The sequence below is a fragment of the Rhinolophus sinicus genome, chromosome 12 (assembly GCF_057876585.1).
Source record: "Rhinolophus sinicus isolate RSI-liver-muscle chromosome 12, RSI-T2T, whole genome shotgun sequence".
NCBI classification, from domain to species: domain Eukaryota; kingdom Metazoa; phylum Chordata; class Mammalia; order Chiroptera; family Rhinolophidae; genus Rhinolophus; species Rhinolophus sinicus.
This window is the reverse complement of record NC_142512.1, coordinates 25785272-25812877: the sequence shown is the minus strand read 5'-3', so window position 1 is coordinate 25812877 and position 27606 is coordinate 25785272. Positions and strand designations below refer to the sequence as shown.

The following is a 27606-nucleotide window of genomic DNA, read 5'->3' as shown; positions in this document are numbered from 1 at the left end:
CCACAGCTGATGGCCATCCAATCACAGTTGATGGCCATTTACTACCTGAGCCAGCACCTTTCCATGTGAGACTGAGAGCCTGGAAACTGCGCTCCTGGCTCTGTCCCCACACCCAGGTTTCTGCACATTCTAGCTAAGGACTCTGGGCAAGTCACACTGCTCCATCAAGCTGTCTCCTCATCTGTGAAATGGATAAAAAGTAGTGCCTATCCCAAGGGTGGTGAGGCAGGTATGAGATCGTCTGTGTAAGGTGCCCAGCCCAGGGCTGGGCAAGTGGGAAGCAATCCACAGGAGACAGCAATGAGGATTGCAAACCTGGAAGAAATTATGGCTCCTCGCCTTCCTTCTAATTGACTCTAGGATGGGTACTGATCTCTGCGTAGGGCTGTCAATAAACATTAAGTGCCCTGGTTGAAATTCCCATAGGTGGTAGTATATGTATATATTGTTTTCCTGTATGGGACATCCTTCTTGGAAGTGGGCCTTGCCTTAAGGAAGCCAGCATCACCTGTGGCGGAGTGTGTGAGCAGGTGGGCACACAGCGCCCCCCTGTGATTAAAACAAGGCACCTCAGATGGGCAGAACAATCAGAAAAAGTGTCTTCTACGGGCAGACCAGTTAGGAAAAGGTGTCTCTTCCTCCTGCCAGGCTTGACTCCAATTGCCAAATGGATGTCAGCCACCATTGACCCCCTCTTGCTGATCTTTGTTTGGGGCACAAACCACAAATCCAAGCAGTCTCCCCTGCAGGCAGGAAGTTCCCGGGCTGACATGGAAAGTAAGCTGCCTGACTGGCCGGTGTCCACCCTCACCAGCAAACACTGGCCCAGCACCATGTGCCTTGCTGTCGCTGGATCTGGGGAGCTCGCCTTGTAATGAAAAGAAGACGGGGAAGGCAGGGAAAGCACAACTGGGATTTGCGCTGGGCAGGTCATGAGAAATTGCTATTGGTCCCTGCCCAACCTAAAAAGGTTGGAGACAATGAGGAATGATAATAAAAGGAGCCTTCTAGCCCACATGTATTGAGCAGCAACTGCATGCAGTCGTCATCCAGAACTCTTCATACATTGTGTCCCTTCATCTCAGGTAGGAGATAAAGTAGGTCACAGAGGGGCCTCTGAATTTCATCCAAGACTTTTGGAAACCTTTCAAGAAAAGCTGCTTGAAAGATTCTGCCAGTTCTTGGTGTTGTTAAAGGTGGAGAACCCAGGTCCACTGTACTTTCATTTAGGAAAACACATTAAGGAGCCTTTGGTTGTGAAAGGCCAGACCTAGTGCACAGCCAGAAAGGGGTGCCGGGAACTTTTCAGGAGGAGGGGAATTGGATGGAGACTTGGGGGTTGGGCTATGGAGTTTGAACTTCGGTAGCATATGAAGGTCACAGAGGGATTTAGCAAAGGGTCCAGTGCTAAACTCATGTCTTTGGATTCCACTGCTGTGTCCATTTCATTCCTATTCTACAGTGCTCACTGAACACCAAGGGCGGCGGCCCTGCAGCGCAGGAGCTTCTGAGCGCTTGGATGCAGGACACGCTCAGAGCTGTGTTTTAGGATGTCCCCTCTGACAAAGGGAGTTATTACGTGGTCAAGGCCAGAGGAGACGAAGGTCCAAACAGCAGGTGGTAGAGATGACGGAGCAGACATCAAGAATATTCAGGAAAGAAAAAGGAGAGTGCTTGTACATGGATGGGGAATGGAAAAAAAGCTGGACTCCTACTCCAGGGTTACCATGGTGACGGGCTGGTTGGTCCACACTGCAGTCCAGACCCTGTCCTCTGGCCCCGCTCTGCGTCCAGCCCCACTCACCGAGCTTATCCATTCTTCCCAAGTCTGTGCTGCCCTCTTCCCCTGATGAGAGCCTAGGACGAGAGGGAGTAGCCAGAACCCACAGAACTTGTTTTAGTCTCTGGGGCTTCTGTTGGATCACAAGGGGTGGGCTAGAACCTTACCTGCCTACAGGGTTCCAAGCAGGAATAGCTACCTTTTCTAGAGCCTCCCAAAGCACTCAAAACCCCAGTGTCCCCTATCTTCCCTTGTGGGGAGGCATTCAGCGGCAGTAGAGGGTGGCTTTGGCCCCCAGTAGCTGGCGTTCAAATCCCAGCTCTACCACATAAATATAAAAGGTATCTGACCTTCAGCATGTTATCTCTCTGACTCTCAGTCTCCTCATCGGTAAGTCAGACAGAGTGGCACAGTACCACGTTACCTGGCCCACATAAAGCACTTAAAGTATTCTGTTTATTTGTCCTCTCCTTTATATTCTATCTCTATCCTTCCACAGCTCTGCTCTCCACTCCACCCTCTTCCAGCTCATTGCCTTAGCTCAGGGGAAACCCAGCTGCCATGTCATGTGGACACTCCATCAACCCTTTGGAGAGGATCATATAAGCGAGGAACCAAGGCCTACTGTCCACTTCAGTTTTTTTGTCCCCTCATCCATAAAATGAGTAATCATAGTCTTGATACCTTTAGAAGGTAATAGAAAGAAAATTCCTTTCTAAAGAAAAGCCCTGCATGATCTGACCCCTCTCTGCCTCATATCCCACCTCTCTTTGCTATTCCTGAACTATGCCAGGCACACACCTAAGTGGAGCTTGTGCACTGGCTGTTCCCTCTATCCGAGTGCCTTTCACCTAGATACCTGCAGGTCTCACTTCCTTACTTCTCTCAGGTCTCTGCTCAGATATCACCAGATCAGTGAGGCCTTTTGTTGTGCGGGGTGGCCTGGGGGGTCTCTGCTCCCGCTCCCCACATAAGAACGCAGGACATGGTGAGGCCAAAAAGGAACACCCACGGAGCCATAGGTTGGGGAGTCACAACACTATAGTATCGCTGACAGCTGGGTTGGAGACACAGGAAGCAGGAGCCACACTGTTCGCAACCCTCACTGCACTGCTTGCAGGCTCAGACCCCATCTTCTTGCTAGCCCTCATTTTCTGCTAGCGAAGCCATGGCAGTTATATTAGTGGCCAATGGCTCACTGGTTACAGCTGACGGCCATCCAATCACAGTAGATGGCCATTTACTACCTGAGCCAGCACCTTTCCACGTGAGGCCGAGACCCTGGAAACTGCACTCCTGGCTCTGTCCCCACACCTTTCCTGACCCCTTTATATAAAATTTCACACAAGCCCATCTCCTTTAGTTTTCTCCCTGGTGTTTATCACCATCTGACTTACTATAGATTTGTTTGTTATCTGTCATCCAGCAGCCACTGACATGTAAGCAGCCCCCATGAGGTCAGGGGCCTCATTTATAGCTCCATCCTTGGGTCTGTAATAGTGCCTGGCACACAGTAGGTACTCAAGAAATATTTGTTGAATGAATGCATTGCTGTGGCCATGGTGTGAGGTACTGTGATGGACAGCCCACTCTAGAGGAATCATGTAGTTAGATGTGGGGATGGGGCATGTTCTCCAAAGAAAGTAGGAATCATGATGCCTAGACAGGGCTGCTGGGAGAATCACTGAGAGCTGGGACCCACCCAGTCCTGAGCGTGTGTGTGTCCTGACAGTCTGATATTTTTCCATATATATTATTCCGTTATTCCCCGTAACACCCTGAGCGGTAGATATTATTATTCCCATTTTACAGTTGAGGAAACTAAGGCACAGACAGGCTAGGTAGCATATGAAGGTCACAGAGGGATTTGGCAAAAGGTCCAGAGCTAAACTCATGTGTTTGGACTCTATCGCTGTGTCTATTTCATCCCCATCCTATAGTGCTCACTTAACACCAAGGGCCACAGCACCCCCTGACCCTGCCCCCTTCCGCCCCCCCCATTCCCCAGAAACCCCACCCTGCTCAACCCCAGCCTCTCCTCCATGGTGCACTGGCTCCAGGGCAGACTCTGCAGGGCAGTGCTTACCTACCAGGAAGGGTTAACAAGGAGTGTTTGTAGCAGCCACTGTCTCCAAGGAGAGAGGAAAGCAGAGTAGAGAGGCCCACAGCCATACCAGGCTCCAGTGCCAGCGGTGGGGGGTGGGAGGCATCTAGCCTGGCCTGTCTAGTCCTGGGGCGGGGGGAGTGCCCTCACCTCCATCTCTCCTGGAAGGTGGAGAACTCTGAGCAGACTGGGCAGTGGAAAAGTAAGGTTGCTGCAGGGCCACCAAGTAGGGAAAGTTCTGGCGGGGACTGAGGAATGAGGGGGGGCGGGGGGAGCGGGGCGGGTACCAGGCAGGTCTGGTGGCGGCAGCTGAAGCCAGCGGCAAGTAGCAGAGCCGGAAGTCCTAGACTCTGAGAGGATAGAAGGGGAACCCTGAAGTCAGAGAGAACCAACCAAGACGCAGCAGCTGGAAAGAGTAGGTGGCCACCTCCTCCCCTGTTGTGGAGCCATGTCCCAGCCTGAGGGACGTGGGAGGAGGCCTGGGACCCCGGGGCCTCCTGTGCGCAGCATCCGGCCCTTTAAATCCAGCGAGCAGTACCTGGAAGCCATGAAAGAAGACCTGGCCGAGTGGCTTCGGGATCTCTATGGTCTGGACATCGATGCAGCCAACTTCCTGCAGGTGCTGGAGACGGGCGCGGTGCTGTGCCAGCATGCCAATGCCATCACCGCAGCGGCTCTGGCCTTCCTGGCTGAGGCGCCTGCCAGAGCCCAAAGGATTCCCATGCCTCAGGCCGGGGTTTCTTGCAACGGGGCCGCCCATCCGGGCACATTCCAGGCCCGGGACAACGTGTCCAACTTCATCCAGTGGTGTCGCAAGGAGATGGGCATCCAAGGTACCCACTCTGGACCCCTAAGCCCCTTACCTTGCCAAGCATCCACCTCCTCTCTGAGGCCCAGGGTGCACTGGGGATCAAAAGCTGGGACCCACCTTCCAGATTTGCCTTGGGCCAGCTCATCCCTTTTCATGCCTCAGTTTCCCCATCTCATAGTAAACCCTCAAAAAATAAGTGTGTTGATTGGATGATTCATTCATTCAACAAACACATATTGAGTACCTATCTACTTTGTGTCAAGCACCATGCTGACTACTAAGGACCCAGAGCACTGAGACCCAGTGTCAAAGGGGTTCAGGGTCTAGGAAGGGAGATGAATGAGTCGATACCTAAACTATAGCCCAAGTGATAAAAGCTTAAAGGAGAGTGTGGGGACAGAGCCCCAGAGAGCAGTTTCCAGGATCTCGGCCTCACATAGAAAGGTGCTGGCTCAGGTAGTAGATGGTCATCAGCTGTGACTAGTTAGCCATCGGCTGTTACCGGTTAGCCATTAGCCACTGATATAACTGCCGCAGCTGAGCTAGCAAAGTGTGGTGTAGTGTGGTGGTGTAGTGGTGTGGCGTGGTGGAGTGTGGATTACGGATTGCAGAGAGGCGGATTGCAGCTAGTAGGTGGGTTGGTTGGCAGAGACAAGTGGACGGTAGGTTGCGGATAGTGTGGCTCCTGCTTCCTGTGTCTCCAACCCAGCCGCCAGTGAGAATATAGTTGTATGACTCCCCTAGCTATGGCTCAGTGGGTGTTCCTTTTTGGCCTCACCATATCCTGCATTCTTATATGGGGAGCGGGACTAGAGACCCCACATGCCTCCCCGCATGACAGAGAGGTGTGTGTGCTGGGGAGTCAGGGGAGGAAACAGCGACCTAATGAAGCGTGGGGAGGATGGAGAGACCACATAGAAGAAGGAGGTGTGAGCTGAGTCTTGTGGAATAAAGAGAAGTTTGGGGAAAAGGGAATTCTAGGCAGGGGCACAGCTGGGACTAAGGCACAGAAAAAGCACTGTATTTGGATGACGGAGAAGCTGGGGTTGGTGAGGGCACAGGGTGAGGGTGGGCAGGGCGAGGACAGGTAGGAGGCACTGGACATTCGGGAGGGGCCAGTCATGCTGGGACTTGTGACTCATCTCCTTGGCCTTGGACCCAGCAGCAGGATAAAGCTGGATGTTGCAACATCCTACATGCCAAAGGCAGTGGGGTGAGGCCGAGGAAAGGGTCAGGCTGAGCTACTGGCTGGTGGCAAGGCAACCAAGGGCAGGATTGGAAGATGGATCAAAGCTAGTGTTTTACAGAGCACTTACCATGTGTGGGACTTTGCACACAGTAACCACTACCCTCTCGACAACCCCATCCCCATTTTACAGAAGAGGAAATTGAGGCTCAGGGACTAGCTCGAGGTCACAGCTGGTGGGTCAGTTAGGGTTCCAATGCTAGCGTCAGGCTCCAGAGCCTGACTGATTATAGGTGAGCTGGGGGTTGAGTTTGAGGTGCCTGGTAGGAACTGGAGGGGAGAGAAGTGGTCTGGAAGCAGAACAAACTGCTTCTTGCTCTGGGACCCATCCTGGCAACTGAGTGGGGAGAAAGTCAAGATGGAGTTAACCCTTCCCTCGCTGAGGCCCACAACCAGGCCCCAGGTTCTTTTGCTTGGCTGTCACCTCTTCCCACCCCAATGACCTCTCCTGTTAGATGGGCCACTGTCTGCACTCAGTGCCTGAGCGACTTGGCCCAGACCCTTCCTAGGGGCTAGCTTGACTCGGGGTCCTCAGACCCAGACCACCACCCATGCCTGCCACCCCAGTCCCAGAATGGCCCCGCTGACTTTCGCACCCGCTCAGGCTGCCGGCCCCTCCCTCTCCCCAACCCCCCACGACCAGAGGTGCTGATGTTTGAGACCGAGGACTTGGTGCTGCGCAAGAACGTGAAGAACGTGGTGCTGTGTTTACTGGAGCTGGGCCGCCGGGCCTGGCGCTTCGGAGTGGCGGCGCCCACCCTGGTGCAGCTGGAGGAGGAGATCGAGCAGGAGCTACGGCAAGAGCTGGCCCTGCCCCCGCCCGACTCCCCGCTGCCCACGCCCCCCACACGCAGGCCCTGCCACTTCCGCAACTTGGACCAGATGGTGAGGAGCTTGGACACTCCCGTAAGACCCAGCCTCCCTTTGCCCCGCCCTCTTCTCCCTCCTCCACCCCAGCCCCCTCTGCGCCACCAGCTTCTTGAGCTCCAATCCCCTCCTGGACAATAATCCACTGTGTGACTTTATGTAAGTCATGTCCCACTCTGAGCCTCAGCCCTAATCACATATAGCAGTAGCTAAGCCTCTTATCATTTATTATTATTATTATTATTATTATTATTATTATTAATCCAGCACTCTATACCTCTCTCGTTTAACACCTGGTGGGACACTTTTTAAGAACACAGACTCTAGCACCATCTCTGACACTTCGGGTCAAGTCTCTGAGTGCCATGGCTTCACAGCTGTGTGACTTTAGTCAAGTTGTTTAACCTCTCTGTGCCTCAGTTCCCTTATCTGTAGCATGGGGATTGTAATAGTACCTACCTTCTATGACTGACATGAGTATGAAATATTAAAGAGCAAATGAAGTGCTCAGGAAGTGCTGGCACAGAGGGGGCTTGTCATAGGAGTTAGCTCTTACTTTGATTTACCCTATTCCTACCACCGAGAAATCGGGCTCACGGAGGTTTCTTAACTTGCCCAAGTCCTACGATGCAGTGGAGGTAGGACTCTGAGCCAAGCCTGTCAGATACCAAGGTCCGCCTTTTTCACCATTACACGCCGCCACCTCCGCCAGCTGACCCATGAAGGCAGTGAGGCACAGGTGACCACTCACGGTCTTGTTCTCACTGGCATTCAAAGTCTCTACTCATTTCTCAGCCCCCAGCCCTGACCTCAGCAGAAGTCTCAGGCTGGCTGTGGGGGCAGCATGGGGTGGGGGGAGCTGGGCACCTGTGCAGAGGGAGGGATGTACCCACTGCCCACTGTCTGCAGGTTCAGAGCCTCGTGAGCCACTGCACGTGCCCCGTTCAGTTCTCCATGGTCAAGGTGTCTGAGGGGAAGTACCGCGTAGGGGACTCCGACACCCTCATCTTTATCAGGGTAAGTCCAAGGAGGAGGCTGGAGGGGTCCTCCGAGTCAGCAGAATAGGGTTTCCTTCAGTGGGAACCTGCCCAGGCCTGAGGCAAGGACAGGCTATCACCATTCACCCCAACTTATCAGGCCTTGGGACTTGCTTTCTCTCCCTTGGAGAATTCCAGAAAACTCCTGACAAAGTTGGCAAGCCTATCCCTTCCTCCTATAAGGGCAGCCAGAACGACCACTGCCTCCCCCTTAGCCTAGTCCAGAGGCGTCCGCAGGAAGAAGTAGGCTATGACGGGTACTCCCAATTTCTACCCACACGCTTGGTCAGAGCAAGGGCCCAAGTGTGTGTTCAGTGCACGGCCCAGCCACATGGACCCACAGTTCCCCCCTCACATGCCTGGCTTGTACATTCTGCAGCTTGAGCAGTAATACAGGTCTGACATGTGCCTCTCACTACCTCCTCCCCACTCCCCCATACCTGGCTGTTCCTCACCGGAAACCGGTACCTGGGGGTCTGGCCAGCAGCTCAGGGCTATGGCCAAGCCCTTTTCTTGGGCATAGGCCACACCTGGGGGCAGCGCCAACTCCCTGAGCCCTCACCCAGACCCTAAGCCAACAGCCCTGACAAGTAGGCTGGGGCAAGGAATTGTGGCCCCACTTTTTGACAGAAGAAACGGAAACCTGGAGAGACTGTGTGCCCCAGAGCGCAGTGTAGCTGAGATTCCCTCGGATTCTTTGACATACACTACAGAGCAAAGCCAGGGCCCCATTTCTGATACAAGCATTTGCAGGGCAAACCCCTTTACAGCGAGGGGAGAGAAGAGAGGGCTCTGGGGCCGGACTACACAATGCTTGTGAGATCCCTTGTCTCGTTGTGGGGCAGCTTTCTGGTTGTCAGCCTGGCCTCCACCCTTGACAACGTGTTATCCGATGCCAGTCACTCAAACTGCAAAACATGCACACTCAACTACACGTGTGCAAGAGAGTGTTTGCATGCGCGTGTGTACATGGAAGGGGGTGCATGCTAGGAGCCTGCAGGCTGGTCCAGGAAGAGTGGAGGCTCTCTACCCTTCCCTCAACCTTACCCTTGCCCACTGCAGGTCCTCCGGAAGCACGTGATGGTGCGTGTGGGGGGTGGCTGGGACACACTCGGCCATTATCTGGACAAACACGACCCCTGCCGGTGCACATCCCTCTGTGAGTCCCTGAGAGTCCCCTCTCTGTGTTCTGGGTCGGGAGGCCGGAAGTGGGTGGTAGGTCTGATCTCCAGGGGAAATAGGTGTGTGGGGCTGTGGCAGGGATGGAGGAATGAAGCTACTCTAGAAGGGACAGGTATGGCCCCATCAGCCCTAGAAGGAAAGCTGAGCAGCAATGGTGCAATACCAGTTATAGCCACAAGATGACGCCAAACACACAGAGAATCAGCATTTGGTCGGGGTGCCTCTTGGCGGGGCTTAGGTCTGGCTCTGCTGTCCACGTGGTGGCACCAAGCATAACTTGGAGGGGTCTTCAATCCTCCGATAATCTCCATCAGCACCTCAAGACACCCCAAATAAGCATGCAATCTAAGTAAACGATGTGGATTTGCAATACAAACTCAGCTTTAAACTAGTTCCCCCCACCCCACCCCAGGCCTCCGACCAGATTTCATCCCTTAAACCCCTGTAAGGTAATTTTGGCACTGTCGCTGTCACTGTCATTGTAGGTCCCACTGTGTCTAATATGGGATGTTGAGGATAGGACAGCTGGGGAAGAGGAACATCAGCAAGAATTTAACCCTTTCCTTCTCTCCTCTCTGGGGGGCTGTTTTGGTAGCACACAAGCCAGGCAGCTTCCTGAAGCCCCCAGTTCCACCCGTGCAGCATGAAGTGAGGGTGCAGGATGAGCCCTGGCAGCCACAGCCCACGATGACGATCAGCCGTTCCCAGAGCCCACTGCCCCCTGTGGACTGGAAGACATACACTTCTTCAGGCCGAAAGCTGAGGCCCCCTGCCTCCTCATCCCCCACACCCCGCAGGGAATGGGGAGCCGGAGCAGGGGTCCTCAGAGAGACAGCAGCGTTCCTGAGGTACAGGGGAGGGATAGGGCAGGGCCTCTTTCTCTTTTGGAGTCCACATTCTCAGAGGCCACCTCATCCCAAGACAAAGAGAGCAGGTTCCTAGGCAGTGGCCCTACCCCAACAAGACCTCAGGTGTTCAGAACCAAAAAAGCACCCAGTACCTTTGGGATCATCGAATTACTTCATATGCCCTCCCATTTCACAGATGAGGAAGCTGAGGCTCATAAAGGGAACAGACTTACTCAAGGTCCTTCTGTCATTTCATGGTAGAACAGACACTAAGACCCCTCTACCACCCAAGACTGGGTGACCTCTAGTTGCAGGATTTGAAGTAACCCAGGGTCCATACCAGGTGTCTTTCTATGTGCTACACAGGGAATGTGGGAGAATAGACTTAAACAGTGTCTGTCATAAGGAAGACTCTTGGGCAGACACAGAGGGAGAGGCAGTATCTGTTCCCTTCAACATGAAGTCTGGCCCTCTTGGAGTTCTGGCTGGGGAAAGGCTATCCCTTCCCAGAACCAGGGCCTGGGTTAGAGGACCCTGCCAGCCTTATGATTCTCCCTTTCAGGTGCCAGGAGAGGCCATCCGCCCCATTTCGGAGGCACCTGCCAGCTGGGGACAGCTCACCCATTCCCCAATCCTCACCTACCCATAGGGGCCGAGACCCACGGTGCACCTCCTCAGGGAAGAGGGAGGACAGATACACCCCTGAACTCCCCAGGGGAAGGACTCCTACATCTTGGGTTCACGAAGAGCCAGACAACTGCGGAACCCATGCCAGGGCCCCAACTCCCCAGAGACTCTGGGCCTCTGAGGCCACCAGCAAAGGGACACCAGCAAGAGGACCATCTCCCCCGCCTCGCTACTCCAGCTTAGCCCAGCCCAGGGGCCCCAGGCAGCCACCCTGTGGTGAAGTCGAGGGCGCTTCCTCTCAGTTCAGGGAACCAGCATCTGTCCGTTCTCCATCCTCTGTTAAAGGACCCACCAAGATCCCTGTCCAGCTGCCTGCTGCCCGTCCCCCAACTCCAGGAAGAAGTTTTCCAGGTACTGCAAGTGGAGGTCCCACAACAGAATTAGGGAGAAGCTCCATCCCACTAAGGGCTACCACTGGAGTCCTGGCTGGGTCCAGACATGGGGACTGTTCTGTGGAAGGGAGGCAAGGGGACCAGAAGCTGGGCATCCGGGTGACAGCAGAGGCTGGAGAGTCCTGGGACCTGGGCCCACAGAACCACGAGGGGAGGTACACTCCCCTGCCCCTGGATGGGACCAAGAAGCAAGCCATCTACCATAGCCTTGAGGAGGAGCTTTTGGCCAACATGAAGCTGCTAGAGGTGGGGGCTGCCTGTCCCCAGGGCCCAGGGTCTGGGGTCATCCCTCGCAGTGGAGTCTACGTCCCCAGCCTGGGTGGGCGGTGGCCTGAGCCTGGAGGTCCTTATGACAGAGTCATCCAAGAACTGGCTCAGGGGCCCCCACCCCTCATTAAAGTGGACCTGGGAGCCTGGAAGACAGCCCCTACAGGCTCCCCTAAGCTGGCTGTTACCACAGGCCCAGGAAGCCCAAAAGGGAAACCTGGAGCCAGAGAGAGTGTGCCAAGGACAAAGGCAAGCTTGAGTGCCAAAGGCACCAGGATGAGGAAGGTCCCAGCTCAAGGAGGGCAGGACTGTTCAGTCTGTACTGTGTCTGCCAACCCGGAGGACCCCACACCTTCGCCCTCCAACCTCGATCCTGACAAAGCCAAGGCATGTCTGGGCAAGGGCAAGAGAACACTCCGGAAGCCCCAGAGAGTGCCGTCCATCTACAAGCTGAAACTGAGGCCCAGAATCCGGCCCCGGAGAGACCACAGGCCTGAGAAGCGGCCTTCACGAATTCCCAAGCCCCTGGCCTACCTCCGCCTGCGTCCAGCCAGGGTGCCCCCTAGCGGCAGGCTGAGAGCAGCAGCGCTGGGTAGCAAGGGAGGGGAGGAAGCTCTGGTGGATGGAGCCTGGGCTGGGGAAGAAAAGGAGGAAGGAAAGGAAAGGAAAGAGCCAGCCGCCGCACTGGAGAGCAGCCCCCAGCATTTGGGGGATCTGGGAACTCAGCAACTTGATCAAGTTCCACTCCTACCTGAAGAGGAGTCCTGGGTCTGAGGAGGGGCTTCTCATCCTGGAGCTTGTGAGTGTGGGGAAGGGGAAGTGAAAAGAATGCCCATGTATCCGTTGGACTCCCAGATGCAGGAAAGGAAGGAAAGGTCCCTCTCCTCAATACAGGGCCTTGGCCAGGCAGGGTCAGAAGACAAATATAGACTCAATTTGCATGATTGAGCAAAAGGAAAACCCATTACTCCCACTCCAACTCCAGAGTTAGGCGAGGGGCAGTGGGGCCACCCTATATCTTATCGCCCTCCCCCAGAACAGCTCACCAAACTCCTGTCCTCTGGCCCTTTGGCTATGCCCACCGTTTCCACAACTGTTGTAAGTTATTAAACACGTGTGAGTCTGACCTGGAGTCCGCAGCGCTGGAGTCTCGCTCTCTGACACTGTGCTGGTGCAGGAAGGTGCAGCCTCAAACGTTCTCCCACTCGAGGGGGAGGGGATGAGGGGAGGGAGCCGGGGTAAAAATCTTCCTCTCTTGAGGCTCAGGCAACCAACATCGCCCGACAGCCCATCTTTCCTTGAAGCCACAGGTGCTTCAGCACCACGGACAGGGACAAGGGCCCCACTACACGGGTTTCTTCCGTACTTCAAGCTTCGTTTTGAGGCTTGGGAACTGAGATCAGAGTCAAGACGGATGGTGGAGGGCGTTAACACATCTACACCCATGAAGTTATGGCAGAGAGGCCACAGAGGTTCCGCAGCAAGTGGGACAAAGACACAGAAGCAGAAACCGGGATTGACTCTAGTTATGAAAATTTTCCTGGGAGAGTGGCAGATGTTACGTATGCGTCCCCTCTGGATGGTTTCCATCAGTGGGAAGGTTCAGGGGTAGGTGAAGAGATGAGTCCCAAACTCTTCCCTTTAGTTCTCCTGGTTTCCTTGGGTTCTGGGACTCGGGGCCACCTCATCACCCTCACCCTCCTTGCCTGGCAGAGCTCAGCAGGCAGGCCCTGTAGGAGCCCCTTCCCGTCCACCATCAGGAACTGAGCCGAGCCAACACACTGGTACAGAAACGAGGGAAAACACTCCCTGATTTTTAATCTGACTTCCAATCACAGCGCAGTGGGCGTCACACACACTTCCAGACCCTGTGGTGGGAAACCCTGGGTGGGAGGGGAGGCAGGGAGAAGGACAGAGACTCAGAATGGGGGTGGAGAAAATAAAAATCAAAGACCTGGGGTGAAACGGAGGGGATGAGGGGGGCCAGCCAGGCAATACATTCCAATGGCTCCCACAGGGGCAGCCAGAGGCCTGGGCCCCCCACCCCCTCCTCAGGTGTCTCAGAACTGGGGGAGGCGGTGATGGGGCAGGTGAGATGCTGCCATCCCTTATCCAGTCCCCTGGTGAATGAGGTGGGGGGCAGGATGCAGAGGATGAAGGAGGCAGGCCCTGTTCCTTACCCTCCCAGCCACTTCAAGGTGTGGGGAAGGGGAGCCACCTCCTCTGTTTCAGAGGGAGGCTCAGAGAGGGCAGGTCACTTGCCCGAAGTCACGCAGCACATCAGGGGCTATAACCCAGGAATATTGGACTGCTCGAGGTCGGGCAGTCACTGTGGGGCTGCGCTACTCTGGTGGATGGAAGGGGAATCAGCTGGGGAATTCACAGATTCCCTCTCACTCGATTTGGATGACAGACTCCCCACTCACAAGCCCTCCCCCAGACTCCTCTCCATCACTGCTCTGGGCTGCCTGATTTCCTGGTCTATACAACGCAGCTCAGCTACGTGGAGGCTGGGTTATTCTATCTTCCAACAAGGGACCTTGCTATCAGACCAGGGCTCCTCTCCATCACCGCTCTGGGCTACACATCCTCAAGGAGGACGTGGCCAGGGGGCAGGGGACATGCACCATTTGTCTAGCCTTCCAAGTCCCCCAGAAATCCCTTAGGCCGCTCCTGGTATCTTCATTATTTTTGTTATTTCTAAATCAGTACACAACTGACAGTGATCAACTCCCATAACGAGAGGTAGAAACCCGGCCAAGCAGCCGGAGAAAATGGGGTGGAGTGAGTCAGGGCAAAGGGCAACTGGTGTTGAGATGAGGGGGCGTACATTGATCCTGGGGGCCTCCATGTAGGGGTGGGGATGCGGGCATATCTCCCCTAAGTACAGGGGTCCCCATAATTCTTTATCTGGCTCTAGCCTTCCCCCAGATTCATCAGGGTAATCTGAGACTCAAGCAGGCAGAGTCTGGGGCATCAGATTGGAGTGGAATGGGGAGAGAGAGTCTTCACTGGCACAACCTCACCCCCCAAACCCCACCCGGGAAACAGCCTGCCTACCACAGCTCTCCCAAACCGACATCCCCCAATCTGCAGACCATCCAACGCAGGACGAAATAGAGGGCTGCAACCTGGCGTCATGGAAAGAAATCTATCCTTTGGGAGACTCCCTCTCCACTGTCAAGAAAAAAAGTTTTAACCCAGGGGGTGATCCGGCTTAGGGGTCAGGAAGAGGGTGAGGGGCACCCGGCAGGGACGGACCATCAAGTTAAGGCTGGAAGGTAGGTTGTTGTGTCTCTGGGGGCTGCTGGACAGGGAGGTCTCCCTGGAGCGGGGAGAGCTCAGCCTTCTCCCCCTGACTGATCTGGGACCTCAACCCTCAGACCCGACTGGGGTCCTTGGACCACCCGCATCGCTGTCCTGGGCCGGTGGTGCTGACGGTCAGAAGGCCGGCCTCACAAGGAAGCTGCCTGTGTCTCCGACAAGGGGATGGACGAAACGAGAGCCCTGTGAATGGAGCTGGGGGCGGGGAGGGGCACCGGAGGGTGGATGAAACAGTAAAGGACCAACAGACGCTCGGGCAGATGGATGGTCCCGGGAAAGGACGACGCGGTGCGGCAACGACACTCGCTCTGGAGAACACGGGTGGGGCCCAGCCGAGGCAGCACCTCCCCACCCCCACCCTCCATTTCCCGCGCTCACCCCCAATCCCAAAAGGCTGTGCACCCCTTGGGGCCGGGCCAGGTACTGCACTAACGACAGCATTAAAGGTGGCCATCCCAGGAAGACAGATGCGGGAGAGGGGGGGTCTGGGCATTTACCGGGAGGCTCCCCCTCCCTGTCTGCCTCTCACCGGGAAGTGTGTGGCTGTGGGGGCGTTTCGGGCCCAGACCTCCGGAGTTCTATTCCTGCGGCTCCTGGCTCAAGCTCCGCAGTCCCGTGGGGAAGCCGCGCGGGCCGTCCGGGCTGCAGCCCGCGGGCGCCCTCGGGGCGGTGGCGGCGTCACATGATGGCGCAGCGGTTCCGGCGCAGCGCGCCCTGGAAGCGCAGGGCGGCGTGCACGTGCTTGCAGCGGGCGCAGCCGACGCTCTTGAGCAGCTCGCTAAAGAGCAGCAGGATGTGCCAGTTGTACTTGGCCGAGCACTCCACGTAACCGCACTTCCAGGTCTTGCGCACCAGGTGTGACACGTTCCAGCGCGGGATCACGCGTCCGCGCTGCAGGTCCCGTTTATTGCCCACGATGATGATGGGCGTCTCTGAGGTGCCGATCACCCTGCGGGGCGAGGTGGGAATCTCAGAACCCCGCGCGCCTCACAACGCCTGGACGTCAGTGAGGGCAGGTTGTACCTGGTCAGTAATAGTATTACCTACCAGGCACGTGTTTGGGCGCAGCGCTGAACTCCGGAAGTGCATTCTATTCTCTAATCGGTACAACTGATCCAAAAGGTGGGTCCTATTGTTATCCCCATTTTATAAATGAGGAAACTGAGGCCGACACAGTCCCTGGCCTGAAGTTATGCAGCTGAATCGCTCTAGCAGTCTTGTTCTCGGAGCCCCTGCTGTTAACCACTGCACTAGATTAACCACCCACGGGAAGGGTCCCAGTGAGTTAACAGAAATGGAGACGGCAAAATGTCGTGTGTGCGTGTTTGAGTGTACGTGTGGGAACCAGAGGGTACTTCACCTTCACCCCCCCCACTGCACCTTTTTCACTAGCTAGCACTGGGGCATCCACCGAGATGGCAATGGACTGTATCCCAGGCTCTCACCTCGTCTCTAGGATCTGCTGGCGGATGGTCTTGACGTACTCAAAGCTGTCAAAGCAGCAGATGTCGTAGACCAGGATGTAGGCGTGGACGCTCCGGAGTCCCCTGCAGCAGGCGTCTGCCCACTCCTGCCAAGGTCAGAGCAGCCATGAGGACTCCCCCTGCCCCCAGCCACATATTGACAGCACTCTCACCTGCCGCTGCAACCCAAGCCTTCCACACCCACCCAGCCCCAGGTGGCCAGGTCCCGGGCAGGTCACTGTCTAACCTCCAGAGCCATGCACTGTCCTGTGCCCTTCTGGAGATGAGATCGTCCTTGTCCCATTTTGTTCCCCAATCCATCCATCCTATCCTTCTTTGTTCAAGTACATTTATTAAGTGCCTCTAAGAGCCCAACCCTGAGGTTGCTGTTGGACCTGTTGAAATCTCTATCTTCCAAGGCTCAGCTCAAATGCCTCTTCCTCCAAGAAGCCTTCCTGCAAGCAGAGGACTACTCTGTTCATCTCCTGTGATAATACCTTGGTTAGAGCTGTTTCCACCCCCGCTCCTCACTTCTGCTGTGAACTCCTGAGAGGGCCAGAGCCAGGCCTTCCTCATTTTTACATACCTCTCCCTCCTCTCCCCTCAGCGCTTTGCGCTGCGTTGGCTCTTAGCCGGCTCCTTAACCCCACTACCTAACCTTGTGAGCTCTCCATGGTCTGAACCCCACCAGGCCCATGCTGGCATCACAGCAACTCCTGTGGGTAATGCTGCCCTCAGATTGCTCCCTGAGGTGCCCCTTCTGTATGTTCCATTCCGCCCTCAGGGTTGAGCAGGAGAAGGCCTAAGGAGAAAAAGTGTGATACTGGATGCAAAATGGGACTGACACAGAGCAGGGCCCCAGGGCAGCTCCAGGGAAATGGAACTTCCTGAATGCTTGTGGCAAATTCTCAGGGTGGGGCTGTAGCTCAAGATGAATAGACCCCTAGAAAGGCTGAGTGCACTAAAGAGAAGGTTTCTTAAGAATTAATTAGCTAATTAACTTGCCAGCAGATGGTAACTGCAAGAGCATTTGAAGGCAGCCGGTGTGCAGAAAGAATGGGGTCCCGGAGGTTGGGGGAGGCAGAGTCCTTCAAGGACAAGGGGCAGCAGGGTTTTCTCCCTTCAGGGACCGGGCAAAAGATGCGAAGGAGGTACAGGCATGTCTCCTGTGCCAGCTTGTGAGCTGAGCTGGGGCAGGGACCAGGCATGAAGGAGGACTGCAGCTGACTCTTCATCTCAGAGAAGCAATAAAAGGGAAAAGACTTCGGTGGCAGTGGTAGAGAGTTAAGTCTGACTCCAGAAAAGCACTTCCCAACTCAAAGGCTTAGAAGCTGCTGCAGTGGATTTCTCCAGGGAGATGATGTGGCATCTTTTCTTTGTGCTGAGTTTTAACTTTGTGCAGGGGAAGATGCTGAGGACAAATCTAGAACTGTAGAAAACCATTAAGGGGCTTCTCCCACCAGGGAAGACTGCATTTTGCTGGACCTCCAGGAGCTTCGGACCCACATGTATTTGCAGGTGCTCCCCCATCCCACAAGGAGTAGAGATCAGTGGGAAGTGGGAGGGATGGGGGAACAGACAGAGAAGCTCCCAACCTTTTCCTGCTCTCTGCTGGGGAGAGGGAACAGCTGCCAGCCTTCGAGGGTGACAGCCTCACCTCTCCGGTAACATGCTGCCTCCACGAGGGGGCGTCCAGGCTGCCTCCCACCCACTTCTCTCTGGGGGCTCCTAAAGGGAGAGGAAGAAGGCTCCTGATTGGCTGGCTTGTCCCTTCGCCCCTGGTTGAAGGGAGGAAGCAAGGAAGCTCAGCTTTCCTTCCAGCTTTTTCCATACAGGGTTCCAGACTGTAAAAGACCATCTTGGGGCTGAGTCAAGACAGAGAAGGAACAATTGAAAACTGAGTCCAGTTCCAAGGACACAAGAGCTGAGGGAGGTTCAGCCTCCTGGGTCTCAACCATGAATTTGCTGCTCATTCCTTTGGTGGGTTGTATATGCCCTCTAACCTCAGAGGAGAGGGGGCTGCGGAAGGAACAACTGAAGCTCAGAGCAAGGAAACCCCACTCTCCCGGGCTGGATTTCATCTGGAATTGGGGAAGAATGTATTTTTATTTTTAGATGGTGGCCATTGAGATTCTTGGGTTTGATATTTGATCTTTGAGGCTTCTCAGGACTTCCCTGCTCAAAGTTCCTTACCTGTGCTCCAGGAGTGAAGTCTTGGACATCCTGGAGAGTCCAAAACTCCAGGTCAATCAGGAAGAAAAAGGCCAAACAATCCAATAGAAAGATGGGCAAAGGGCATTAACAGTTGTCAGAGAAACAACTACAAAGGTCCTTAAACATATGAAAAGATGCTCTCAACCTCACTCATAATCAGAGGTGCAAATAAAAACTCCACCGAGACGATCATATCTCATCTATCAGATTGTCAAAAACCCTAAAGTCTGACGATACACTCTGATGGCAAGACTGCGGGGAAACAAGCACTCAGGTACACTGCTCACAGGAGCACAAAAGGTGCTGCCTCATAGAAGGGGAGGGGACCCTGACACCTTCCAAACTCTAGCTGCATTTCCCCTTTGATCTAAGCAATGCCATTTCCAGAAATCCATCCCATACATATGCCTCCCTATGTACAAAAAAAAAAAAAAAGCAACTATGTACAAGACTACTCCTTGTGGCATTATGTGAAACAGCAAGATTGGAATCACTGCACTTGTCCAGCTAGAGGAGACTTCATAGTACATCTCTCCAGTGGAATACCACGTAGTCCTGGAAAAAGAATGAGGACGACAACTAGATTCTGACATGGGAAGAGGTCCAGGTTATAAGGCTAAGTCAAAATACCAAGGTGAGAACAGTTTATTTCATGTTTTTAATGTTAGACAGGGAGTGGAATAAGAACACATTTTCTTATTTGTGTAAAGAAACCCTGGATGTGGAAGTACGCATTAACAACAATGAGAATGGCTATAGAGGATGGGGCGAGAATCAGGGCGGGACTGACATCTCGCTAGGAATACCTTCTTACCAAGTTTGGACTTTTGAATTGTGTCTTACCTATGCCAAAATTGAAATTACATTAAAATAAAAAAATTAAGTACACAACAAAATTGAAAAATACACAAAGCTCAAAGGGGCGGATTGGAGCAAGATCTGTGTATCTATTCTGGCTTCTGTTAAGGTCTCCTTTGGAGGAGAACTAGAAAATCCTGACCCCAGGCCCATTGCCCTGACTTCGCTATTTCCAAGGGGTGGATACATGCTGACTCCTCGCACCTGGGATGGCAGAAACTAGTGTCCGTGAGGTTAGGCCAAGGCCCCTCTGCCCCGGTTTGCCGAGACAAGGCTGAGCCTGAGCCCCTCGCCAGCCCTCAGCCCCTGCCTGAGATTGCTGTATTTGCACAATTACAACCGGCCAAGCTGTGGCCCTTGCCTTCCCGTCTCCACCACTGTGCCTATCCTTCTGGGCAAAACCTTTGCACACTCTGCTGAGAGGCTGCCTTCCGTGAGTAAATGTGTCAGAGAGCTCAGCTTCCCCCTGCACCCACCTCCTCTCAAGCCAGCACTGGAGAGAGGGAAGGAGGACCTGGTCCCTGCAGACTTGGGGAAGGAGCACTGCAAGCCAGGGCGCTGGCAGCAGCGGAATCCAGTGCCTGCAGTAAGGGTGCCCCATGGGCCAGTTCTGAGAGGAGAGTGTCACTTAAGAGAAAAGGCCCTTGGGCTAGAGACCTGTCTCTGAGGACCTTTCCCAGGTCCTGGCCTTTTTTTCTGTTGTCCCTTCAACAGACCATTCTACCCCAGTGCCCACCACAAGGCCTGGCACACATTAAATGCTTATCAAGTATTTGTTGAATAAACCAGTGTGCAAATGAAGAGATTCCTGGTCTGGCTCTAAGCAGGGCCGCCCATGATGCAGCGCAGAGCTCACAGAAGCCAGTGGTGGAGGCCTGGCACCAGGCCCAGAGCCCGGATCGGGTTGGAGTCCAGCCTCCCTCCTACCCCCCCAGGTCCCCACCACCCAACTGCCCCTGCGGGCCCTCCTACCTGCAGCGTGTTGACAGGGAAGGCGCTGATGGGCGGGAAGTCGAGGATCTGGAGGTCGTGCACGTGGCCGTTCATGACGACAGCGGGCAGGTAGAGGCGGCGGGTGGTGGTGGGCACGCAGACCTCGCTGAACTCGTTGTACAGGAACTGGCGCACGATGGCACTCTTGCCCACGCCTCGCGCCCCCAGCACGGCCACCCGGTAGGTGGAGACCATGCCTCCCGCCCCACGCCGCCACCGCGTCCTCACCGCTGCCTGGGGCTCCCCCGGGCTGCATATTCCAGGGGCTGGGGGCTCAGCCACCGTCAGGACCAACCATTGCTGCCCCTGCTCGCTCTGGGTCTTCTGCGGCCTCCACCTGGACTGTGGGACAAGAGGTGGGCTTGGTGGGCTGGCTTTTCCCTGGACGTGTCCTGCACTTTTCCACCTCGGCAGGGCCTTTGCTGAAGCGGTTACTGCCCCTCGGAATCCTGTCCTTGCCCAGAACCCCTATCTCATCTATCGAAAACCTCTCCATCCTTCCTCCTCCGTTTGTCCTGCAGATGTGGAAAGAGCAGAGGGAATCAGTCTTTCCTGATTTGCATTATGACCTGACTTTTGGCCAACGGAGGCGTGGAAAGAGCACTAGAGCCCTTCCTCCCCACAGAGCTCTGGACAGGTCAGTGACGGGATGAGTCTAGGCCAGCGTGTCTCAGTGGAGGCCCTCCTGGCATTTTGTGGAGAGAGATTCTTCACTGAGCAGGACATTTTACGTTCCTGGCTGCCAGGACATACCTGCCAGCAGCAGCAGCTCCCAGTCACCATGATGACCCAAAATGTCCCCCCCCATTACCAAATGCCCCCCCCCCCCGAGAATTCCTGGATTAGATGACCACCTGGCTCTGGAGGGCAACACTTGTTGAACACTTGCTCTGTTAGTGTACCCACGAGGTTATCTTCAGTGAATACAATATCCCCAAGGGATAGGCGAGGTACTCCTACTTTAGAGAGAAGGCTCAGAGGAAGTAAGAAGTAGACCCAAAGTCACACAGTTGAGAAGGGCAGCTACTCCTTTCTACAATGTCACAGTACTGCCACCTTCCAAGTTTAGTGATTTTAGCTGGTGAATGAACACAGGCCAAGGTCTGTGTCTGATTCTCTGGCAACCCCCGGGTTCAGTTGGCCTGGCACACAGCAGGTGTGCTAGCAGCCAGGAAAGCGCTGCTACAGGGTTGGTCCTTGCTATGGATTCATGAACTCCTTGCTTGTTCAGTTTCAGTGACTTTAGAGCTTGGGTATAAACCCCAGCTCTGATGTGTCCTAGCTGTGGGCCACCCGCCCAATTGGAGCTGTGCTCTGCACATCTGTCAAAGTGGGATCAATAGCCTCTACATCTGAAATAATCTACATACATCTCTTAGCTAGGTGACTTCTCCTTCTGTAGGGGAGGGTGACCAGGGAGGCTGGTACATGCCCGAGACCTCCTGTCTGGGGACTATTTCCAGGAAGGGTGACACCAGTGTCTGCTAAATGGGTCCAGGGCAGATGCGTTTGCTGGATTCTGATGAGCCGTGCTTTTCAGCCTGTGTGTATGTTTTCTGTGAGAATGCATGTTCTTTCCACATATGCACAGTTCACAGCTGAATGTCCCTCAGTCTGTCCTGGTTCAGAGGACCCACTCCACTACGTATGTGTACAGACAGCATAGTAAATCAAGGGCAGGATTTGGAGTAAGACCCACCAGCGTTGGATTCCCAGTTCTGCCACTCACCTCAAATGTGATGTGAGGCAAGAAACTTCACAGGGAGTGGTAAAGCCCACACCTTCACAAGTGTGCAGGTAAAGCCCAGTGCCTGGCACAGAGTGGGTATTCAATAAAGTAGCCACTGTTATGTGCAGGGGTCCTTCCTTCATCTAAGGTTTTCCATGTTCTCAATGGACCACTTAGCAGTCCTGTTGCATACATGTTGAGTGTGTGAATGTGTCTGAGTGTGTGTGTGTGTGTGTGTCTTCTCCCCATTTTATTGACGGTAAAAACAAAAACCAAAAAACAGAGACTTAATGAAACCACACAGCCAGTTGAGCTGTCAACTAAGACGAGGACCCAGATCTCCTCCGTGCCCCATGCATTGTCTTTTCATCAACAGGTTCTTATCTACTTATATGGGCTCCAAATTGGGTAAGTACCATTCCCTCCTCCCCATAAACCCCTCCATGCCCTCAGCCCCTCAGGTATCCCTGGACACTGTCAGCTTGGCAGAGCCCTTCAGCTGGGTTAATTACGTAACCAGCACAAGCAGGTGGGGAGGGGGCATCCTAGGGGAGGAAGAGAGGGCAAGGAATGCAACCTGACTCTCTGGGTGTGGCAACTTAGAGGTGTCTAGGATGTATGCTATCCAAATATTCTCCTGGACACCACACTCCCTACCCAGAAACCAGTCCTTTCTGGAGAATAACAGGGAAATAAAAGCGGGGCACAGTGCTGAAGCCAGGGCGCGGCCCAAGAGAGGCCCCTAAGCTGGGGCCAGCCTCCTGGAACTCACCAGGCCCCGGTGTGGCCGTCCCCGACTCACAGGTGACTGATGCCCCCCCTCCCTGTTCCCAGGCAGGGGTCCTGGGTCTACATGTCTATTAATTCGACATCCCAGGTTGGGTGAGGGTGAAAAGGGGCTACCCGGAGAAGCAGGGCCCAGCCCCTGAGCGCTCCCTCTCCAAGGCCTGCGCTCTGCAGTGAGTCTGCAGACAGCGCCCGGCAAGAGACTGGGGGTCACACACAGGGGCCAAAGCCTGCTTCTCGTCCGCTCCCCTCCGCCTGGACACCCGAGTCCCTGCCCCAGACTAAGGGCTGTGCCTTTCGGTCCCGTGGGCCGAAATACACGTTTGCCCGCTGTTTGTCCCCACCACGTTCATGTGGCAGTGGGTGGGTGGGGGCGTCGAAAGATGCTGGGCTCCCCATGACCTGATTGGTAGGAGTTTGGGGGGGAGATGCCGGAGCTCAGCCTGCTCTCCGCCTCCAGCACCTTGCAGGCAACCCCCACTCCAACCCAGCTCCAGCTCTCACGTGGCCGCCCCCGAGCCGCTTCCCCCGCCAGCCCGCCGGCCCCCTCCTCCCTCCTCACCGTTGCCTGTCGCCCCGGCCGTTCCCCCACTTCACCTCCCCCGGCTCGGCGCATCCCCCAGCCGACCCAGCCTGGCCCCTGCCCCGCCCGCGTCTCCTCCTCACGCCGCTTACCCTGGGCCGTCCAAGCTGTCCCCAGCCCTGGCTGACCGGTCGGCGGGGCCGCGCTCCCCCCGGGCTCCGGCGCTGCCCCCCGGCTCCCCGGCCCGGGGGGAGAGAGGCGGGGACGCCCCCGGCTGCCCAGTGGGGGCGGGCTCAGAGGCGGGAGCGAGGGACTGGTACCGGCGCCGAGGGGGTAGGCACTTGCAGCCCGCTCGCCCTCCGGAGCGCGCCGCCCGCCGGCGCTGGAAGGAGGGAGGGGGAGGCAGGGGGAGAGAGGGCGGGGCGGGGCGGGGCGAGGGGTGTGTGTGTGTGTGTGTGTGTGTGTGTGTGTGTGTGTGTGTGTGTGTGTGTGTCTGTGCGTCTGTGTCTGTGTGTGTGCGTGTGTGTGTGTGTGTGTGTGTGTGTCTGTGTGTGCGCCCGGCTGGCATTCCGCTGGGTCCCTGAGCCTGACATATTCACTTGGGCGGCCCTTGAGGAGTTCTTTAATCCTTAGCCTGGGTCTTCACCTGCCTCCCGACGCTCCCTGCGATATTTTTAGCTCTAAACTGGAGGGATCGGAGAAAGGGAACAGAGAGGCCCTAATGCCTTTTCCTTCACTCCAGACCCGGCTAGCTCAGAATAAAGCTGACCTCTGGCCAATGAATACCTCTACAGCCCTAAAACTACTGCTCCCCTCTCCTCTCCAGACTGGGAGATACCAGGGTTTGAGAATTACCCATGTATTTATTCTAAAACAATTGTTATCAGTATCATTCATCATCAATAGCTAACATTTATTGAGCACGTACTACGTGCCAGACAACATGCTTGGAGCTTTGCCTGCATCCTCATAATTCTATCAGGTAGAGTCTGTTCCTCCCCTTTTACAGATGGGATAGCTGAGGCTGAGAAAGGCTGAGTCACTTGTCTTCCTGAAGTGCAAGGTATGGAACAGGAAGATTGGGAGTTCCTAGCTGGGCAGCTGCTGACCAGCGTGGTGTGGCGCTCAGAGTCCAAAGGGGAGATCAGAAGTAGACACCTATTGCCACCTATTGTCAAGTCAAGGTTCTGGGGGAAGGCAGAGGGAGTGGACCAACTAGTTAGCAGAGTCAGTGGATGCAACTTTCAAGGATGGAGTCTTGAACAAAGTGGACTTGAGGTGGCAAGTGGGGGGGGGGGTGTTGGAAGAGGAGGGCTGTAGATGAGAGAAGTTGGGAGCAATTCCAGAGTCTTGAAAGTGAGTCCAGGAACCAGGCAGGTGCCCAGGGGGCAGGAAGCTAGGTGAGTGAGAGGAGACCAAGATGTTGGTTGGGGTGACGTCACAAAGGCTTTGGTTGCTGGGTAAAGAGTTTGGATGAGCCCTGTGCTGGATGGGAAGGCATGAAACGGTTTTGAAGTGGGGCAGCAACATACTCAGAGTTACATTTTCAATGCCTGGCGGGCAGGGAGGAGGAGGGGGAAGCTCTGAAAGACCTGTTTTCACCCGAGACCCAGCATCTCCCTGTATGACTTTCTAGACTTTCTATTACTTGTGGGTTCCTGTTTCCTCCAGCATTCCTCCTCCTTTTGGGCTCTGCATTTTGGGCACCTTCCCAACTGCTCCCCATGCCTCTCCTGTCCAGACAGAAAGCATAGATAGTGGTTATGAACCAGGACTCAGAATCAGACACATCTGGATTTAAATCCTGGCCCTACCACTTACTGTGGAACTAAAGGCAAGTAATTTGAACTCTGGGAACTCTATTGCCTTGTTTGTGAAATGGAGAAATGAGCCCCACAGCATGTGCACAGACAGTCCTTACTGCAGTGCCTGGCAGGTAGAAGTTTCAATGTGTGGCCGTGATTTTTTCTTTTCTAGAAACACACAGCCATTCATAGAGGAGCTTGAACACCACCTTGGGAAAGTTTCCATGTATTGTGGGTGGGCTCCCAGGGGGTTAGGTTAGGGTGGGAGCATGAGAAGAAAGGTCAGGATATCAGCTAGAAGCAAATCCAGGGCTGAGAAGGATACGCTTCCTCCTAGAGTGAAACTTTTGGGGGGAGAAAAAGCAGATTTACTGACCCTATGGGATCACAATGGGTCACCGAGCGCCTCCTAACTTGATCAAATTGTCCGGGGCAATATCTAGCCCCACATAGTATCTGAAAATCTTTCATCCTTACCTTGTCCAAGGGCCCCAGGCTTTATGTCTTCTCCCCTCCATGCCCTTCCATCTGGTTCTATTTCCAGCCCAAGGTGGAGCAGAAATAAGAAATTGTGTAGTGCTGACACTCATACCTCGGATCCAGGCTTCTCAGAAGCTTCTCTACTTAGCTATACTAGGGGAACACAAAGCCACAGGTAAATTATGGGGCCCCGAACTGGACACCCATGGTAGGTCATTTACAGCATTATTGTTATACGAAAAACAGCCATGGTATTAACACAAAATGCAAAGTTTGCCTGAATTTAAGATTCGGTTAAGTCATTTTGGTTTTCTAGAGTTACTTTCGGCTAAGAATGCACACCCAGGGGCCTGTCCATTCTCCTGTATCATTAGGATTACGTTGGTGAAAGTCTGAGAGGCCCTGTCCTTGGGTCTGTCTCACCTTGATCCGCATGTGGCTCCGGTCAGGGGAGGACACCGGACAGCTGTGGTGTAAGCTCAGGCTCCGGGGAGCAGAAGTGTATGCCCACCTGCAGCATCTGTGGTCCAGACGTGGAGTGGGGCAGAAAGGACAAAGACCCGAACCTGTCTGCCCTGCCCCTGCTCCATCCTAGCTGAGGACCACACTGGCTTTCAGAGGCTGTTAGCCCAGGATCCTGGAGCATCCGACCTTAAGTGGACAGTGAGTGAAACGAGGGAGGGAAAGCCAGAGGCTGGATTTGAACACCATCTCCTACACAGTGGGAGAACAGTGAGTAGAGTTCTCTCAGTCCCAGTGTTGGGGCAATCCTTATCTTAAAAGGTTATTTCTGGAAATTAAGTCCATTCTGGGTCTCACCAGCCCTCAAATTAGTCTTCCTCTTGTTGGCAGCATCAAGGATGGTAGGCCAAAGGCTAAATGAGAGGCTGCAAGTTTGGAGCCAACTCGGAAACTTTTCAAGAAACACCCTTGTTGTCAATAACAGGGCTGGGGGCTGGTTGGGATTCTCGGATTAGTGTTCAGGAGATAGAAATGGGTAACAACGGGGGAGGTGTGATCTTTCCCAAGTGCCACACCAGGTATTAAAATAAACAGGCTTTTTTGCCTCCTGGAGTGGGGGTGGCAGGGGAAAGAAATCTGAGTCCCATCAAAATCAGAAAAAGCATCGGTTCATGAGATGGAAGTAGGAAGGCCCAAGCCTGGGAGTCCTCAACTGTTTTCTGGCCTCAGAAACAGTGTACCTAAGATCTCAGTATTTCCTACTTGCCATTCTGGGGGCAGAGAAGGATCGTGCAGTCTCAGGTGGAAGTTTGGGGCCAGTGTGCCCTCTTTTGGAGAATGAACATACTGCTATCTTGGGGGCTTAAGCAAGGTTGGCCATTGGCCTTGTGGCCAAGTTCAGAGGGAGGGGGAACCTTCAGTGCAATGAAGCGGAAGCTGCAGTGTAGTGGTTAAGGACACAGGGAGTCAGAAGACGTGGCTCTGCCACATCTCTCCTGAAAAATGGGGCTAATGCTCAATCCACAGGATGGGCAGGTATCATGGGCACAGAAGGGCTTTACTTTCTCAACTGCCACCAAAACACAAGCATCACTGTTGAAAAGGAAGGTGAACAGGTGTGTCTCTCTCCGGCAGTGATTCTCAACCCCCTCTGAACATTAGAAACACCTAGGCAATTTTTTTAAATGCAGATTCCCCCAGGTCCCACCCCAGTCTGGCTGAGCAGAATCAGGTGGCATATTAATGTACACCCAGGAGTTGAGAGCCTCAGCCCTAGGATTCTCTCGGCCCAAACTGACATGCTTAACTGGTGAACCTGATTAGATCTCAGTAAGGCCTCTCCCTCTTCATGTCTTGGACCCTGAACCTCAGCAAAGACCACCTTGAGCCCACTCTCCCCCAAGTGTCATCCCCGTTACATCCTGGTCTAACTGCTGCCCAGCAATACGGAGACACCCAAAAAGCTCCTCGCTGCCAAAGGCAGTTTGTTCACGGTGTTTGGATCCAGGTAATAAAAGCAGTTATGGGTCTGAGCACCTAAGTGCCGAGCGCTGGGCTGACCTAGATTCACTCAAATTGGCGGCGAGGTTCAGGGACTGCGAGGTTCAGGGACGAGTCCGAGGACATCCTAGGGTTGGATCCCGCAGCCTCCTTCCTCCACTCCAGGCTGTGGGCGACTTCAGAGGCTGTCAGCTCATCAGAACTTGTGGGCGGGGCCTCTATTTTGACAACACCTGGGTCACGTTTGA

General features: G+C 54.6%; 2 protein-coding genes across 2 annotated transcripts; one reads left to right on the top strand and one right to left on the bottom strand.

Moving 5' to 3' along the window:
• The first annotated feature begins 1154 nt into the window (after window positions 1-1154).
• Window positions 1155-12353, top strand: GAS2L2 (growth arrest specific 2 like 2). The gene is made up of 6 exons (XM_019732592.3): window positions 1155-4717; window positions 6585-6826; window positions 7718-7825; window positions 8908-9004; window positions 9623-9875; window positions 10438-12353. The coding sequence occupies exons 1-6, from the start codon at window positions 4333-4335 to the stop codon at window positions 11993-11995; spliced, it is 2643 nt and encodes an 880-aa protein (XP_019588151.3). The 5' UTR covers window positions 1155-4332; the 3' UTR covers window positions 11996-12353.
• Window positions 12354-13006: 653 nt separating this feature from the next.
• Window positions 13007-23605, bottom strand: RASL10B (RAS like family 10 member B). The gene is made up of 4 exons (XM_074319458.2): window positions 23264-23605; window positions 20053-20415; window positions 15991-16115; window positions 13007-15494 (listed from the first exon to the last, which is right to left on the bottom strand). Exons 2-4 carry the CDS (start codon window positions 20266-20268, stop codon window positions 15224-15226), a joined length of 612 nt encoding a protein of 203 aa, XP_074175559.1. The 5' UTR covers window positions 20269-20415; window positions 23264-23605; the 3' UTR covers window positions 13007-15223.
• Window positions 23606-27606: the final 4001 nt, after the last annotated feature.

Bases quoted from the DNA above. Each gene is read 5' to 3' on its own strand.
- GAS2L2 (XM_019732592.3), top strand. From the start codon at position 4,333: ATGTCCCAGCCTGAGGGACGTGGGAGGAGGCCTGGGACCCCGGGGCCT. The intron at 6,827-7,717 runs GTGAGGAGCTTG...CACTGTCTGCAG, and splicing joins TCCGCAACTTGGACCAGATG to GTTCAGAGCCTCGTGAGCCA. The intron at 9,005-9,622 runs GTGAGTCCCTGA...CTGTTTTGGTAG, and splicing joins CTGCCGGTGCACATCCCTCT to CACACAAGCCAGGCAGCTTC.
- RASL10B (XM_074319458.2), bottom strand. From the start codon at position 20,268: ATGGTCTCCACCTACCGGGTGGCCGTGCTGGGGGCGCGAGGCGTGGGC. The intron at 16,116-20,052 runs GTAGGAGGGCCC...TGACCTTGGCAG, and splicing joins TCCCTGTCAACACGCTGCAG to GAGTGGGCAGACGCCTGCTG. The intron at 15,495-15,990 runs GTGAGAGCCTGG...CTCGCCCCGCAG, and splicing joins CAGCAGATCCTAGAGACGAG to GGTGATCGGCACCTCAGAGA.